Source organism: Zootoca vivipara, chromosome 16, assembly GCF_963506605.1.
Source record: "Zootoca vivipara chromosome 16, rZooViv1.1, whole genome shotgun sequence".
NCBI lineage: Eukaryota > Metazoa > Chordata > Lepidosauria > Squamata > Lacertidae > Zootoca > Zootoca vivipara.
Window position 1 is genome coordinate 17,908,616 of NC_083291.1, and position 14,619 is coordinate 17,923,234.

A 14,619-nucleotide genomic window follows, 5' to 3' on the forward strand; every position below is an offset into this window, starting at 1 on the left:
GATAGATCATTCTGCTATGTCCCGGGTTCAATCCCTGAATGTCTTCAGTTTAAAGGAGGGCTGCGTAGCATAGGCCTTGGGGAGATATTTAAATATTTACACAAGTACTGTAAACACAACACTAAAAAGTTCATCAGCAGCTCAGTGCAGATGCACCTGGCAAACAAAGCTGTCAAGTTCTCCCTTTTAAAAGGGAAATTGCCTTATGTTGAATAGTGTTCCTTGCGAGAAAAGGGAAAACTTGACAGCTATGCTGGCAAACACAGAGTAGTGAATTTTATGTGCTAATTTATGCCAGAAATATAATGCTGCAATTCACAAAGCTCTGCTGATGCTTGATCTCTGCCCATCTCATTGCACAGAAAGATTTGTGTTCTGTTTCTGCAGACCTCTGAAACTTCAAGCTATGATGCTGGGGAGATGTTGCTACCCTGATGCACTGGGGTAACCAGTGCACTGCCCAAGCAGTTGGTGCGACATAACCTGTCCATCATAAGCATTCAGGAACTACTGCATTACCATTATTTCATTTTGAGTAGGTTGCAATGATCCTACCTAGATCATGAACTGGTAACTACGGTAGTTACGTATAGGAAAAGCGAATGAAATGCAACGCCAATCCATTTTGGTGTACTACATCTGGAATGTATTTGCTTCCTCCTTAGCTGAACCAAATGGGCAGAATCCTTGCTACTAGCAACAGCAGAGAGGTAAGCAGCAGTGGCAGAGAAAGTGGGTGGAGGGACAGCCCGCCCTGGGTGGATCGCCGCTGTGCCGATAGGGACGTAATGGGATGTGCAGCGCCCATGGGGACACATGTGCCGCGGGGCCTCAGCCGCCCTACAGCTGGGGGGGAGGCAATGGGTGGACAGCGGATGGCCAGGCCATCATGGGTGCCATGCACATTGTGTCCCTATGGGCAGTTTGCCCCAGGTGTCCGAGAGGCTTCCTCCACCGCTGGTAAGTAGTGTTCTTGTGTGCATGCTTTGAATCTTAGGAAAGGGTTTTTAAATATATATATATTTCCTTGTCACTTGTACAAGTTGGATAATTAGCTAGACAAATGCCTATCAAGATGACAGTGATGCTGGAGACTGGCACAAATTCTTCCCCCTAGATACAGATTGTGGGTTGCTGGATTCCCTTGGCACCTCCTCAGCCTCAGCCCACCCCAACTATTGGTTCTGGCCAAGCAAAAGGCACAGGAGGGCCTGTTTCTCAAGGTCTGGCACTGTTCAGCACTAAGCCAGAGTGCACTTTGTGGTGAATTTGAGGGAGAATCCTCAGTAGAGGAAGCTGAACTGATGATCTCTGTGTACAGTCATACCTCGGTTTAAGTACGCTTTGGTTTGAGTACTTTCAGTTTAAGTACTCCACAGACCCGTCTGGAACGGATCAATCCACTTTACATTACTTTCAATGGCGAAGTACTTCAGGTTAAGTACATTTCAAGTTAAGTACGGACTTCCGTAACCAATTACAGTCATACCTTGGGTTAAGTACGCTTCAGGTTGAGTACTCTGCGGACCTGTCAGGAACGGATTAATCCACTTTCCATTACTTTCAAAGGGAAAGTTCGCTTCAGGTTAAGTACGCTTCAGGTTAAGTACAGACTTCCGGAACCAATTGTGTACTTAAACTGAGGTACCACTGTAGTTCCTATTTGCAGAGTATGCGGAAGACAGACCTGGATTATTTGACCCTTTCATTCTCTTTACCCTCCTATAGAAATGATGCAAGACACGCTTGTTTAAAGTTTAAATACTGTAACGTATAACTTTTACTTTGTGTACTTGCAGTTGTGGTTTTGCCCCCCGCATTGCCCTCGCAAGGTGGTACCTTTGTTCAGGAGTTTTGTGTTTCCTGCAAATATTTGGCTTCTCTGAGTTCTGGTGACAAATGTGCCACATAATTATAAGGGCTGGTGAAGGTGTGGGTGTTATTGTAGCATTTTTGTTCTTTTCTTCCTTTTGTTCCAACCTGAACATCTCCTAAAAGCCTTCATTGAAACATTCTATTTTGTTTTACCGCTGTGGACATTTTGAATGGTTTTCAGTCGAAGTGAACTGTCTCCCAAGTTTAAGTACATGTGTATAGGAAAACGTCCACAGTACAAGGGAAAGTCAGCTATCATAGTATAGGAATAGTCTACATCACTTCTCCAGTGATGAATAATTCCGATTATCCCTTGCAAGAAACTGTTCTGTAATTCAATCCTCAGATACTACGACTGATGCAAAGATACAAAGCCATGGGGAACAATCCACAGCAAACACAGGTACTGCCATAACCTTAAAAGCAAAGTAATTGAGGTGCAAGAAGTTAGAAAAGAAAAAATGTAAGTTTTAACTGCATTGTTCTTGTAAAAGTGACCTCTCAAGATAACCTTTAACTGCTGCAGAATTAGGTCATGATTTTAGTTCTGTATTCCTGTGTGCTGGCTTTGCTCTAACTTATTAACTGAATATTAACAACATTGAAATTTCAAGGCTAATTTGATGGCTCAGTAGAAGCATCCAGTTCAAATGGCAGTGGAATGAGAATTGACAACAGGGAGCTTGGAATGCCAACAACTCGTCAGAAAAGGCTGCCCCACTTCAAGTTGTGCAAAGCCCACTTTAAGCTTCTCCTAACTTAGATTTGGGCTTAGACTACACCTCTAATCTTTGCAGCTGGAGACTTGAGTACAAGACCCACAATCCTCAGCTGCATAAGGCGACCAAGGCTAGGTTCTGCTCAGTAAGGGAGGTGCGGAACTAATAAGGAGGGGAGTGATGGGGGAGGGTGTTCATAGTCTGGGTTTTGCTAGCATTTATTTGTGAGCATTTCAAGGTTTTTGAGTACATAGTAGGAATGCTTCCAAAACCCAGGTGGTTTTTTGAGACAAATAGGAGAGTGTCTGCACATGTTATAATCCAGGAGAACTCATGGAGTCTATTCTTGCCTCAAAGGGACATTTGGCACCAATACTCATATAGACTTCTGTCGGTATCCTTATCTTTGAGCCTCTCTCCCCCCCCCCTCTCTCCTTTATGGGACTTCCTCCCAATCTTCAGCATCCCCAGTAAAGCTATTTCTGTCCCTAGAAGCTGCTGTGTGGTTTTAACCCCAGCCAAACTGAGAGCATTGCTGTCCTTCACAGATCCACAGGTACTGAGTTGCAAACATTCTGACACACTGCCCACTCAATTATGATGGATGATAGATAGATAGATAGATGATAGATAGATGATAGATAGATAGATAGATAGATAGATAGATAGATAGATAGATAGATGCTAGGTAGTAATAGCTTCCTGTTCACCAAATGGTCCAGGGCAAGTTACAAAAATATCACAATTAAAACAGGTGCAATTTATATTAAAATCATAAAAGACCACAAAACTAACTGATAACAAACTTAACAAAACAGAAGCCCAGAAGAGCAATGGATAGGAAGGAAAGAGGAAAGGAGACATATACTCAACCAAAGGCAATCAATACTGGCTCTGCCAATAAGTACCAGTGGCTAATTAGTACAACCTCAGTGCAATACAGGGGGTGGTGCTGTGGTCTAAACCACAGAGCCTAGGGCCTGCCAATTGGAAGGTCAGCAGTTTGAATCCCCACGACGGGGTGAGCTCCCATTGCTCGGTCCCTGCTCCTGCCCGCCTAGCAGTTCGAAAGCGCATCAAAGTGCAAGTAGATAAATAGGTACCGCTCCGGCGGGAAGGTAAACAGCGTTTGCGTGCACTGCTCTGGTTTCGCCAGAAGCGGCTTAGTCATGCTGGCCACATGACCTGGATGCTGTCTGCGGACAAACGCTGGCTCCCTCAGCCTATAGAGCAAGATGAGCGCTGCAACCCCAAAGTCGTCCGCAACTGGACCTAACGGTCAGGGGTACCTTTACCTTTTTACAGTGCAATATAGAATTAATTTCATCACTAGAAAGAAAAAATCTTGGAGCAGTATCAACACTTTGGGAGAGCTTTTCTTTATTTCGAACAGAGGGCATCTCTCTTTTAGAACTGAAGCACTAAGCAAACATAAACCTGATCCTTAAAATAAAATAAAAAACAACGTTCAAATCGCAAACTTCATCCTTAATTTGTGTTCCCTCCTTGATGGTAGCAAAGGCCAAGGTTGGGGCCTGGATTGCCTCCAGCAAAGCTGGTTCCAGATCAGAATCCATCAGTAAACCAGGTGCCCAATGAGGTAAGCTGGAAAGAATTTATCTCACAAGTCAATGTTGTGTAATGCGTTTCCATGGTAGTTGGTACCGCTATTTTAGAAGTGCAGACAGAGAAATCAATGCCAGCTGCTCGACTCCAAATTGCAGGCCTTCTGGCTCATGGGGGAATGACCCAGTGGAACTGGTCTGGCTAGGTCCATTAAACAGGATGCTGTAGGTGGGCTGAAAGCAAGGAGCTTAGAAGTCCCAGGCCTTATGGTGTGAGGGCAAAAATGAGAAAAGTTTGCAGCAAGCAGATCTGACATAATGGCTCACATTCTAGAGGGAGTCTGGTGCCTGACTGCCTTTGCAGATGAGGCTTCTGTTACTGTTATGGAAGACTGCATACATCTGCTCTGTGTGGTTCAAGACAAAGAGATCTGGGCGCTGAATGGGAAGACATTTCTCTCTTACTGCTGGTGTTATTTGTGCTACTAAATTGACTGTGCAGAGAGGAAGTGAGGTGGTTAGAAATACATTTTCCTCAGCCCAAGTAAGTGGTTCCAGCTATGTCCCTCTGTACTGCACATGGAGCGGTCAGTCTATGGACTGAATAATGATGATTCTGGGTCTGTGGCAATACTAGTTCACATTCTTGCTGCAGCAGCAAGGGTCAATCCCATTCTGAATCAGAACTGGGACTAACGGACCCTGAGAGTCCAAAATGTTCTTGCTCTTGTGTGTTTCAAAGCTAAATACCCTTGTTTTGAAGTCATTCCCTTAGTCTCATCTATTTGCACTGGACCCACTTCTGATTAAATGTGTTTGAGATTACATACAAAGTCTTTTCACCACAGCTGACTGTGACTCAGATTTCAACTAAGAATATGGGAGATAAATTTTGCATATCTCATGCCCAATATCTTGATTCAAACTATGCTTATCCATATTATTTACTCAGGCTAAAATTCTATGCAAAATGGGGTTAAGTCCTATTGAATTCTGAGTGGACTGCACTGTCCATCTATTCCAGCATAACCAGCTATCCAGGTTATATTTTTTAATTACATGTTGATCAATGTGATTCTTTGTCGCCCTTTAGCAGGTTGCTCCACTTGAATGGACATTTGCAAATTTCCCAGTTGCTTCCAATTTCCCGCAAAACCCATCAGAGCTGGGAGGGCCAAACATGCAAGTAAGGAAGCTTCTTAAACAGTTATGTGCCATCTTAAAAGCAGATCATTAATGCATTGTGGTTTTCTAACTTGTAACAGAGATTTGAGTATTATTTTATTTTCTTTCTCCATGTAGGCCAGGCATTATTTTATTTCAGCATGTAATCCAGATGTTGTTCAACTCCAGCTCCCACCATCCTTGACCATAGGCTATGCTTACTGGGGCTGATGGAACATTTGGAGGTCTTCCTCCTATTACTGTAGCTTCTTTGTTGTTGTTGTTTAGTCGTTTAGTCGTGTCCGACTCTTCGTGACCCCATGGACCATAGCACGCCAGGCACTCCTGTCTTCCACTGCCTCCTGCAGCTTGGTCAAACTCATGTTGGTTGCTTCGAGAACACTGTCCAACCATCTTGTCCTCTGACGTCCCCTTCTCCTAGTGCCCTCAATCTTTCCCAACATCAGGGTCTTTTCCAAGGATTCTTCTCTTCTCATGAGGTGGCCAAAGTATTGGAGCCTCAGCTTCTTTAGGACCTTGTTTTACCTCTTCCAGTGTTTTTAAATAAAACGGAAGGATACATTGGCCTGGCTGACACATCACAATGAGCCAACCATGGCTAAGCATATGTGTGTTGAGGTCTCAGCCACTTTGTTGTTGTTGTTGTTGTTGTTGTTGTTGTTTGTTATATTTATTTATACCCCGCCCATCTGGCTGGGTTTCCCCCGCCACTCTGGGCGGCTTCCAACAAATACCAAAATACATTAAAATATCACAGATTAAAAACTTCCCTAAACAGGACTGCCTTTAGGTGTTTTCTAAATGCCAGGTAGTTGTTTATCTCCTTGACCTCCGATGGAAGGGCGTTCCACAGGGCGGGCGCCACTACCGAAAAGGCCCTCTGCCTGGTTCCCTGTAGCTTTGCTTCTCGCAGTGAGGGAACCGCCAGAAGGCCCTCGGCGCTCGATCTCAGTGTCCGGGCTGAACAATGGGGGTGGAGACGCTCCTTCAGGTATATAGGACCTGTTGTGCTGAGCTATGCCATGGTTTGGCTTAAGATGTCTTCTGAACCTGTGCTCATGATGTAGCTCTCCCAGACTCTCTCCACAAGCCATAAACCACAGGACAAACCTTAAAGCTCATAGTGCAGAGGGCTAAACCACAAGCCCATATTTGGATGACAGGATAAGCCAAGCTATGGTATATTTCAGTGCAGTGCAGCTTAGCAGCAGAACCACTGTAGAGAAGAAAAGCAGCAGCAGGAGTCCCTATGTTTGTGCGTTCATGCTAAGCCATGGTTTTCACTTAAGCCTCAAGTCCATGAACCAGGCCACCAGTTCTTCACTGTTGTGAAACATTCATTGTGAAGTCACTCCACAAAAAGTTTTAAAAATGAGATTTCAAATGGTTTGATCATTAAGGGCTGACCTAAATATTCTAGAGCTGCTATTATTGATTTGAATGATTTCTCCTACTCCTCGGCCAAGAAAAGTTCCCAGAGCAGCAAACACTGTCTTGTAGTTGCATGATCTGATATCTAGAATACTCTTTGAACATTAGAATACAAAGTAATATTCTGCCTAGCAAATGTGAAATACTATGACTTTAAATGTTGTTGTTTTTTGCATAAATCACTTAAAAACAAAACAAAAAACTCAGTCATTTTTTTATTACAGAATTTTCCTGGCTTCAGTGTACTACCATTCCCCCAGATGCTCCCAATGGACCTTAATTCTGTAAGTTATTTTTCTTCCCAAGCATGCCATGTTCTATATTTGGTTTCATCACTGCAAGTTTCTTTTTTTATTTTTAACACAAAGAAATTGAAGAAATCATTCTGGTTTTGCTCTGTAGGAAGTTTTCTTATATAGGAAGCTAAGTTTTGTTATATCTGAAGGTGTTCTGATGTAAGAAGACACCATTAGTGCTGCTCCTAACACAGAACTTCTATTTATCTGAAAGAGTCAAAATATAATGCCATAAGCACAATATGCCCCAATTTTCTGGTACCTCTCTCTTTCAAACCACTGTCCATGACTTTCTTTTCTTTCTTAATTGTTAAAGCTGTTGCTCTTTGGGGTTCTAAGAAATACACACACAAAAATAGTATCTCAGAATCAGATCAGAAGGTCAGCGGTTTGAATCCCCGCGATGGGGTGAGCTCCCGTTGCTCAATCCGTGCTCCTGTTGGAAAGCATACAGTGCAAGTAGATAAATAGGTGCAGGAAAGTAAACGGCATTTCCGGTCGCTGGCAGGAAAGTAAACGGCATTTCCGGTCGCTGCTCTGGTTTGCCAAAAGCGGCTTAGTCATGCCGGCCACATGACCCGGAAGCTGTACGCCGGCTCCCTCAGCCAGTAAAGCGAGATGAGTGCTGCAACCCCAGAGTCATCCACGACTGAACCTAACGGTCAAGGGTCCCTTTACCTTTAACCCTGTAGTAGCAGGGGCTGTTGCTTACTAAGAGGAGGAAGGAGAGGGGCAAGGTGCAAGAGAGCTGGGTGCAGTGTGAATGGGCCAGTTGAGCCATTCTAGTGCTCCCACAACCTCCCTGCCACCGTCCCAGTAAACAGCAGTGACTCATCTGCCAGGAAACGGGTGTACTGGCTCTGCCCACCCACTGACCTCATGGTCAGATTCGAGCTGGAATGAAATTTCTCTGAAAACAATTTTCTGATAAATGTTCTGAATTTTTCTTTCTTTTTTCTTTCTTTTTTGTACTCCACCTGAACTGCTGGGGGATTTATTTTGAGGAAAAACAGCCATGGGAGTCCTAATCCAGAATGTAATTTCTATCTGGATCGTGTCAGTTTCCTGCTTGAGCAGCAACCCCCCACCCAACTGCTTTTTGCCCCCAAATAGCAGCTGAGACGAGAGGCGATTTTTCAGCAGGGACCTTGCATAGGTTGCCTGTCTAAATCAGGACCCCATGTTTGCTTTGTCTTCCAAACCAAAGCACACTTTTAAAAACACTGCAGATAAAGTAAAATGGTGTTTGGCCCTGCATGCCCCCGTTTAGCAGGCAAGCGGATCATCCATGGATCATCAGAGGCACAGGTGCAACAGAACAACCAAATGGCTTGCAATCTCCCATGGTGGTCTGCTACTCAAACCGACACCTCCTTCTCAGACGTTTCTGTCTGCTGTAGTTCCCTGTTCCAAACTGTGGCTGGTGCTGTGGGTGAAAAAGCCAGTGCCCAATTCTCAGGGCTTCAGGTTGAGGCCACACACTCATACCCTCCAACATTACTCCGATGAAAATAGGAACATCCTATTCCATAATAATAATAATTTCATTCATTATACGTACCTCACCCATTTGACTGGGTTGCCCCAGCCACTCTGGGCAGCTTCTAACATACATAAAACATAATTAAACATTAAACACTAAAAAAAAACCTTCCCTATACAAGGCTGCTTTCAGGCATCTTCTAAGGTTGTGTTTTTACATATCTCCTTGGCTTGGGGGGGGGGGGAGGTCACATAACTCCATATTTCGCTGATGAAAATAGGGACGTCCTAAGGAAAAGTGGGACATTCTGGGATCAAATCAGAAACCAGGGTGGCTTCTGTAAATCCAGGACTGTCCCTGGAAAATAGGGACACTTGGAAGGTCTGCATGCTGCCTGTCAAATGACGCAAACAACGAGATTCTTCAAACTGACTCAACATTGTCTTGGCAACATTGTGGCTGCCCTGCTTGCCCATCATGGGCTGGGCTCGGCTGAACGCCTCTGCTATGACAGCTCATGTCCCTGTCATCTGCTGTGTTTGGAATTAAAATATTTATGGTTCTGAGAAATTTTAATCAGATTTTGCATATTCATTTCAAATGGAACATTTCTTCTCTTTCTGTATTTCCCCCTGATAGTTTCAAACCCTTATTTCTTTTCACATAGCTTGCTATTCTGTTGGGGGCGTTGACCCTTCCTCAGACGCTGCCTGTTCCGGGCGTTGGAACAACTATGCCACAACAGCTGCTGCCACCCCAACCGGTAAGTATTTTATAGTACTTTGAGGCTGCAATCTCAAACCTGATTTGTTGTTTGGTTGTTTAGTTGTGTCTGACTCTTTGTGACCCCATGGTCCAGAGCACGCCAGGCACTCCTGTCTTCCACTGCAGTTTGGTCAAACTCATGTTCGTAGCTTCAAGAACACTGTCCAACAATCTCGTCCTCTGTCATCCCCTTCTCCTTGTGCCCTCAATCTTTCCCAACATCAGGGTCTTTTCCAGGGAGTCTTCTCTTCTCATGAGGTGGCCAAAGTATTGGAGCCTCAGCTTCAGGATCTGTCCTTCCAGTGAGCACTCAGGGCTGATTTCCTTCAGAATGGATAGGTTTGATCTCCTTGCAGTCCATGGGACTCTCAAGAATCTCCTCCAGCACCATAATTCAAAAGCATCAATTCTTCAGTGATCAGCTTTCTTTACGGTCCAGCTCTCACTTCCATACATCACTACTGGGAAAACCATGGCTCTGATTACCTGGCAGTAAATCCCACTGAACTCTGAGCATGCACTTATAGGATGACACTGTAAACATACTAATGGTGCAAGCCTGTATGTCTGCTCCAAAGTGAGCAAAGGATGGCAGCTAATAGTGTCTGCACTATTCACCCTTCGCGATTTTGGAATTTATGTTGGTGCTAGTGAAGAGATTATCGGGATCCAGGTGGCTCTGTGGGTTAAACCACTGAGCCTAGGGCTTGCTGATCAGAAGGTTGGCGGTTCGAATCCCTGTGACGGGGTGAGCTCCCGTTGTTCAGTCCCAGCTCCTGCCAACCTAGCAGTTCGAAAGCACGTCAAAATGCAAGTAGATAAATAGGAACCGCTACAGCCGCAAGGTAAACGGTGTTTCCATGTGCTGCTCTGGTTTGCCAGAAGCGGCTTTGTCATGCTGGCCACATGACCTGGAAGCTGTACGCCGGCTCCCTCGGCCAATAATGCGAGATGAGCGCGCAACCCCAGAGTCGGTCACGACTGGACCTAATGGTCAGGGGTCCCTTTACCTAGTGAAGAGATACTGGTGCAACACTAAAAAAAAGCCACTCATCTTTCTAGATAAGACAGCACAGATGAAGATTGTAAACTGGGATGCAAATGAGAATAATGTCCCAATAACTTCTGTGATTGCTAATAGCTTTGTGAGGGGTAAACTACATTTTCGAGCATCCTTGGGTAAGAGATGTGCTTTAAAAATATGGTGCGTATTTTAAATTTGTCAAGGAGGTGCCAATCATGACAACTTTTCTTGCAGATGCTTCCAATTATACTTGCACAAATGGGGCCACAGGTAAGAAGTTAGACAACATTATTTTATTAATAATAAGAATATTATTATTATTATTATTATTATTATTATTATTATTATTATTACCCCATCCACCTGGCATCCACTCTGAATCTCTCAGGCTCTTGATATATAGTTGTCCCTTTCTTTTTTCCTTTTTGCCTGAAAAATGAGGGGTGAACGCCTGTTAGATATTGCTGAGCTACAGTTCCCATCACTGCTGACCATTGGCAATGCTTGTTGGTGCTGATGGGAGTTGTAGTCCAACAACATCTGAAGTGCCACAGGGTCCCCATCACTGCCCTGTTCTCTCATTGAACCTGAGGGAAAGGAGCGATCTCATGTTCCCTGTCATATCCACTCTCCACATGCTGGTAGAAGGTCAGGTGAACCTGCACTACACATATAGGCTCCCTGCATGATTTAGCTCCCCCATGGCCTGACAGGGGGTATTGCAGCAAGGGGGTGGGCTAATGGCCATGGCCTCGCTTTCCCCACCTATCCTCCAACATTTCACTGAGGAAAATAGGGACGTCCGATGCTATTTTTCTAGAAAAAGAGGAGCTGGAACTCACCATGAACACCTCCCTCATTCTCTTAGAATCTCTTAGTTATTGTTAATTGTGTGAGGGAATATGGCTCCAGCTTATTACAGGTGCCCATTCTCATAGCAAAGGGAAAGGTAGCTTAGTCACAAAGCATTTCCCTTGCAAGCAGAGGGCTGCATGTTCATTCCCCCAGCATCTCTGGGTAGGGTTGGGAAGGAGACACAATGCTGAGCTCAACAGTCTGGCTCAGTGTGAGGCCGCTTCCTTCCCACGTTCTGCTCTTGAGAGAAACGCATAGGTGGAATGCATGGGGATTATTTCTCTGTCCTAGATCTGGCAGGGTGTTTTAATTTCCATGAAACCTGCACAGAAGCACACACAGGCAGATAACAGATGGTGTAGATGCACGCTAAAGAGCTAGGAACTGGTGGTGTTGCATAGTGGCTATGTTTGTTGACAGACCGAGCTGTGAACAAGGAAGTCCATTTTGTACATTGCCTCTGCCATATAGTAATTAACTATCCTTAGCTAAGCCACCCAACCCCTCAGAATCAGCTCATCTACAAAATGAAGGTGATACCGATCTTCCTTGCAGAGATTTTCTGAGGATAGCTGAGGTAATGTTTCTGAAATGTTTTGAAAGCTCAAAACACAGTGTAGAAATAGTAAGTCTACTTATTATTCTCATGAAGAGGATAATGCATGTCATTATGCTTATTTGCCTCATAAGACTACTAGACTACTATTACTACCAATACTACCCAGTTTGCATTGAATTTGAATAGACATTTGTGTGTGTGTGTGTGTGTGTGTGTGTGTGTGTGTGTGTGTCACACACAAAGAAAATTTCTATTGTTTTTATATACTGAATAGTTTCATATCTGTTATTAGCATATTGTAAATTTCTTTTGGGATGCCTCATGGCAAACTACTCCTAAATGAAATGAAACAACAACCACAAAGCCTGCTGGTGTTAGTATGTTGTGTACCTTCTTAAAGATATCATTAAAAAATATATATAAATATTTCTGCAAATTTAGCATTTGCTTATCTCGTCCCTCTCATTTTCTGGGCTCTAGGGTGCAGTGCTCAGTTCTGAAGAAATGGTAAGAAGCTCACTCCTTAATTTCTTATATTCATTTCTCAAAATAGCTGGTCAGCAATCACCGCCGAGCTGTTTCAAGCCCACCCTGTTAGTGTGGCCCCCTTACTTCTGTGGCCTCCACTACATAAGAGAACAATGAAGCACCCATTCCAAGATCCCGGGTCAAGGCAGGGGGGAGAGGGTATGGCAGAATTTGGTCTTGGTTTCAGGACTCAGTATCCCTGAGTATTTTAGCTTTCATTTTGAATGTGAGGATATATACCTTTAGTCAAGGTATATATGAAAACTCTGGGGAAGTGCTTAAGAGTGGTAGACTCCTAATCTGGGGAACCGGGTTCGCGTCTCCGCTCCTCCACATGCAGCTGCTGGGTGACCTTGGGCTAGTCACACTTCTCTGAAGTCTCTCAGCCCCACTCACCTCACAGAGTATTTGTTGTGGGGGAGGAAGGGAAAGGAGAATGTTAGCCGCTTTGAGACTCCTTCAGGTAGTGATAAAGTGGGATATCAAATCCAAACTCTTCCTCTTCTTCTTTTGAACTGAGGGCCAAAACTTGGACACCTTGGAAGACTCCCCTAGCCTCCCCTCTATCCCCACCTGATGATGCTCTAGCACACCTGATGATGCTCTAACACACCCTAGCCAGCTTCCTAGTGTGGGTTTGAGTGACTACTACCCACTCTGGCCACACCCTCACCCTCACCCTCTGGCCTCGCCCACTTTTGGCTCTGACCACACCCACCACAGGAATGTAACGGGCTTCCTCCCAGGACATTCTATACAAGATCTCAAAGTAGCTGTCTTATTACAGAAGAATTTCAGAAATAGCCTGGAAAGAGAAGTGGCTGAACTGCAATTTATCACCAAACTTAAAACCACAGAGAAACCTGGTCTGAATAAAGACATTGGATTCTTATCTCATTATACAATACATGATAAAGCTATCTTTAGCCATCTCACCCATTGCTTTTCCTGTGGGACCAATTTGCAGTCATAAACAGTCATAAATTCTTCCTGTAAGACCAAATAAACAGTCCGGTTTCCCACCACCCTTTTGAATGGTGCCCTCCCCACCCTCTCACTATATGTGGGGATCTGGTGACTTCTGTTTCAGTGTATCTGAAGAAGTGTGCATGCACACGAAAGCTCATACCAATGACAAACTTAGTTGGTCTCTAAGGTGCTACCAGAAGAAATTTTTTATTTTTATTTTTTGTTTCGACTACACCAGACCAACACGGCTACCTACCTGTAACTAGGGCTTCTGTTAGTTTGATCTGGCCCAATAATAACTAATAAGGATTGATGTGTGGGTAGGCTTGCCAAAACGAATTTGGTATTCTCCCATCTCACCATTAGGGAGATGCAGAAGTTCCAACTCAAGCACTGTGGATAAGGAAGCACACTGCCTTCCTCCTCCTCCTCCTCCTCCTCCTCCTCCTCCTCCTCCTCCTCCTCCTCCCTCTCTAATGTCCAAAGAGGCTCTCTGTGAGCCTGTCATCCTGACAAATGTTCTATTGCTTTTCCTCTCCCTTTGTAGCCACCACAGTCACAGATTGTTGGGGTTCTACTCCCTGGAGGAGGATTCTTCCCTTTGGGCCAGGCTGGGGCCCTTCCTGAAGGTCCAGAAGGTATTCTTCCAGCAAACCAGGCTGGTTCTAATCAGGGCAACCTACCATTTCCAGAGGGCACAGCAGCAGCCATCCAGAAGATTTCTCCAACAGCAAGTGATGGTCTGAGCGAGGTTGCAAGCGGCTTATACCCAACCCCCTCGGGCTTCAGACAGCCAAGCCCTGTGACGAATGGCGTGTTTGCCGAACCAACTGCTGGCATGAATATGGAGCCGAGTGAACTCCGGGAACAGCCTACTCCTCTCATAAGACTTGATAAGGACAATAATGGGAAGCAGCAGCACAATCCGTCTCGGTCACATGTGAGAGGAGACAGCTACGTGCCATTAAGCACCGTGGAGAGTAAGCCATTGAGAGAACCATAAAGGGAGACCGCTCAATTATCATGTCTTCTGTGTATTGTATATCGTATGCAGATGCTAAAATGTGTGTGATAACTGAGTTGAAATTTGGGCTAGGGGTGGTTGGAGGATTTTTTGCTTTTTGAAAAAATAATAATCATTATGGATTGTATCTAACACTAATCTTGCTTAGACGAGACCCAATGACATTAATGGACACGAGTAACTTAGGCCCCTCAACTTTCGTGGGTCTTAGTTGGATACAACCTTACTAGTTGGAAAATTTGGAAATTCTCATTCCAGGAAGGGAAATACTCTTTTAACAGCCTTATAAGAATGCTTAGCAGCTTCTGATTCCGGCTCTAGATCTTAATGACGAGGGGTTG

The 14,619-nt window shown here is 44.5% G+C and overlaps 1 protein-coding gene across 1 annotated transcript; it reads left to right on the forward strand.

Annotated features, from left to right (window-relative positions):
• The first annotated feature begins 915 nt into the window (after nucleotides 1-915).
• AMTN (amelotin) lies at nucleotides 916-14,257 on the forward strand. Its single transcript, XM_060269088.1, has 9 exons — nucleotides 916-960; nucleotides 2,222-2,278; nucleotides 4,111-4,194; nucleotides 5,253-5,345; nucleotides 7,000-7,059; nucleotides 9,222-9,317; nucleotides 10,578-10,613; nucleotides 12,238-12,264; nucleotides 13,802-14,257. The coding sequence occupies exons 1-9, from the start codon at nucleotides 916-918 to the stop codon at nucleotides 14,255-14,257; spliced, it is 954 nt and encodes a 317-aa protein (XP_060125071.1).
• The last annotated feature ends 362 nt before the right edge of the window (nucleotides 14,258-14,619 follow it).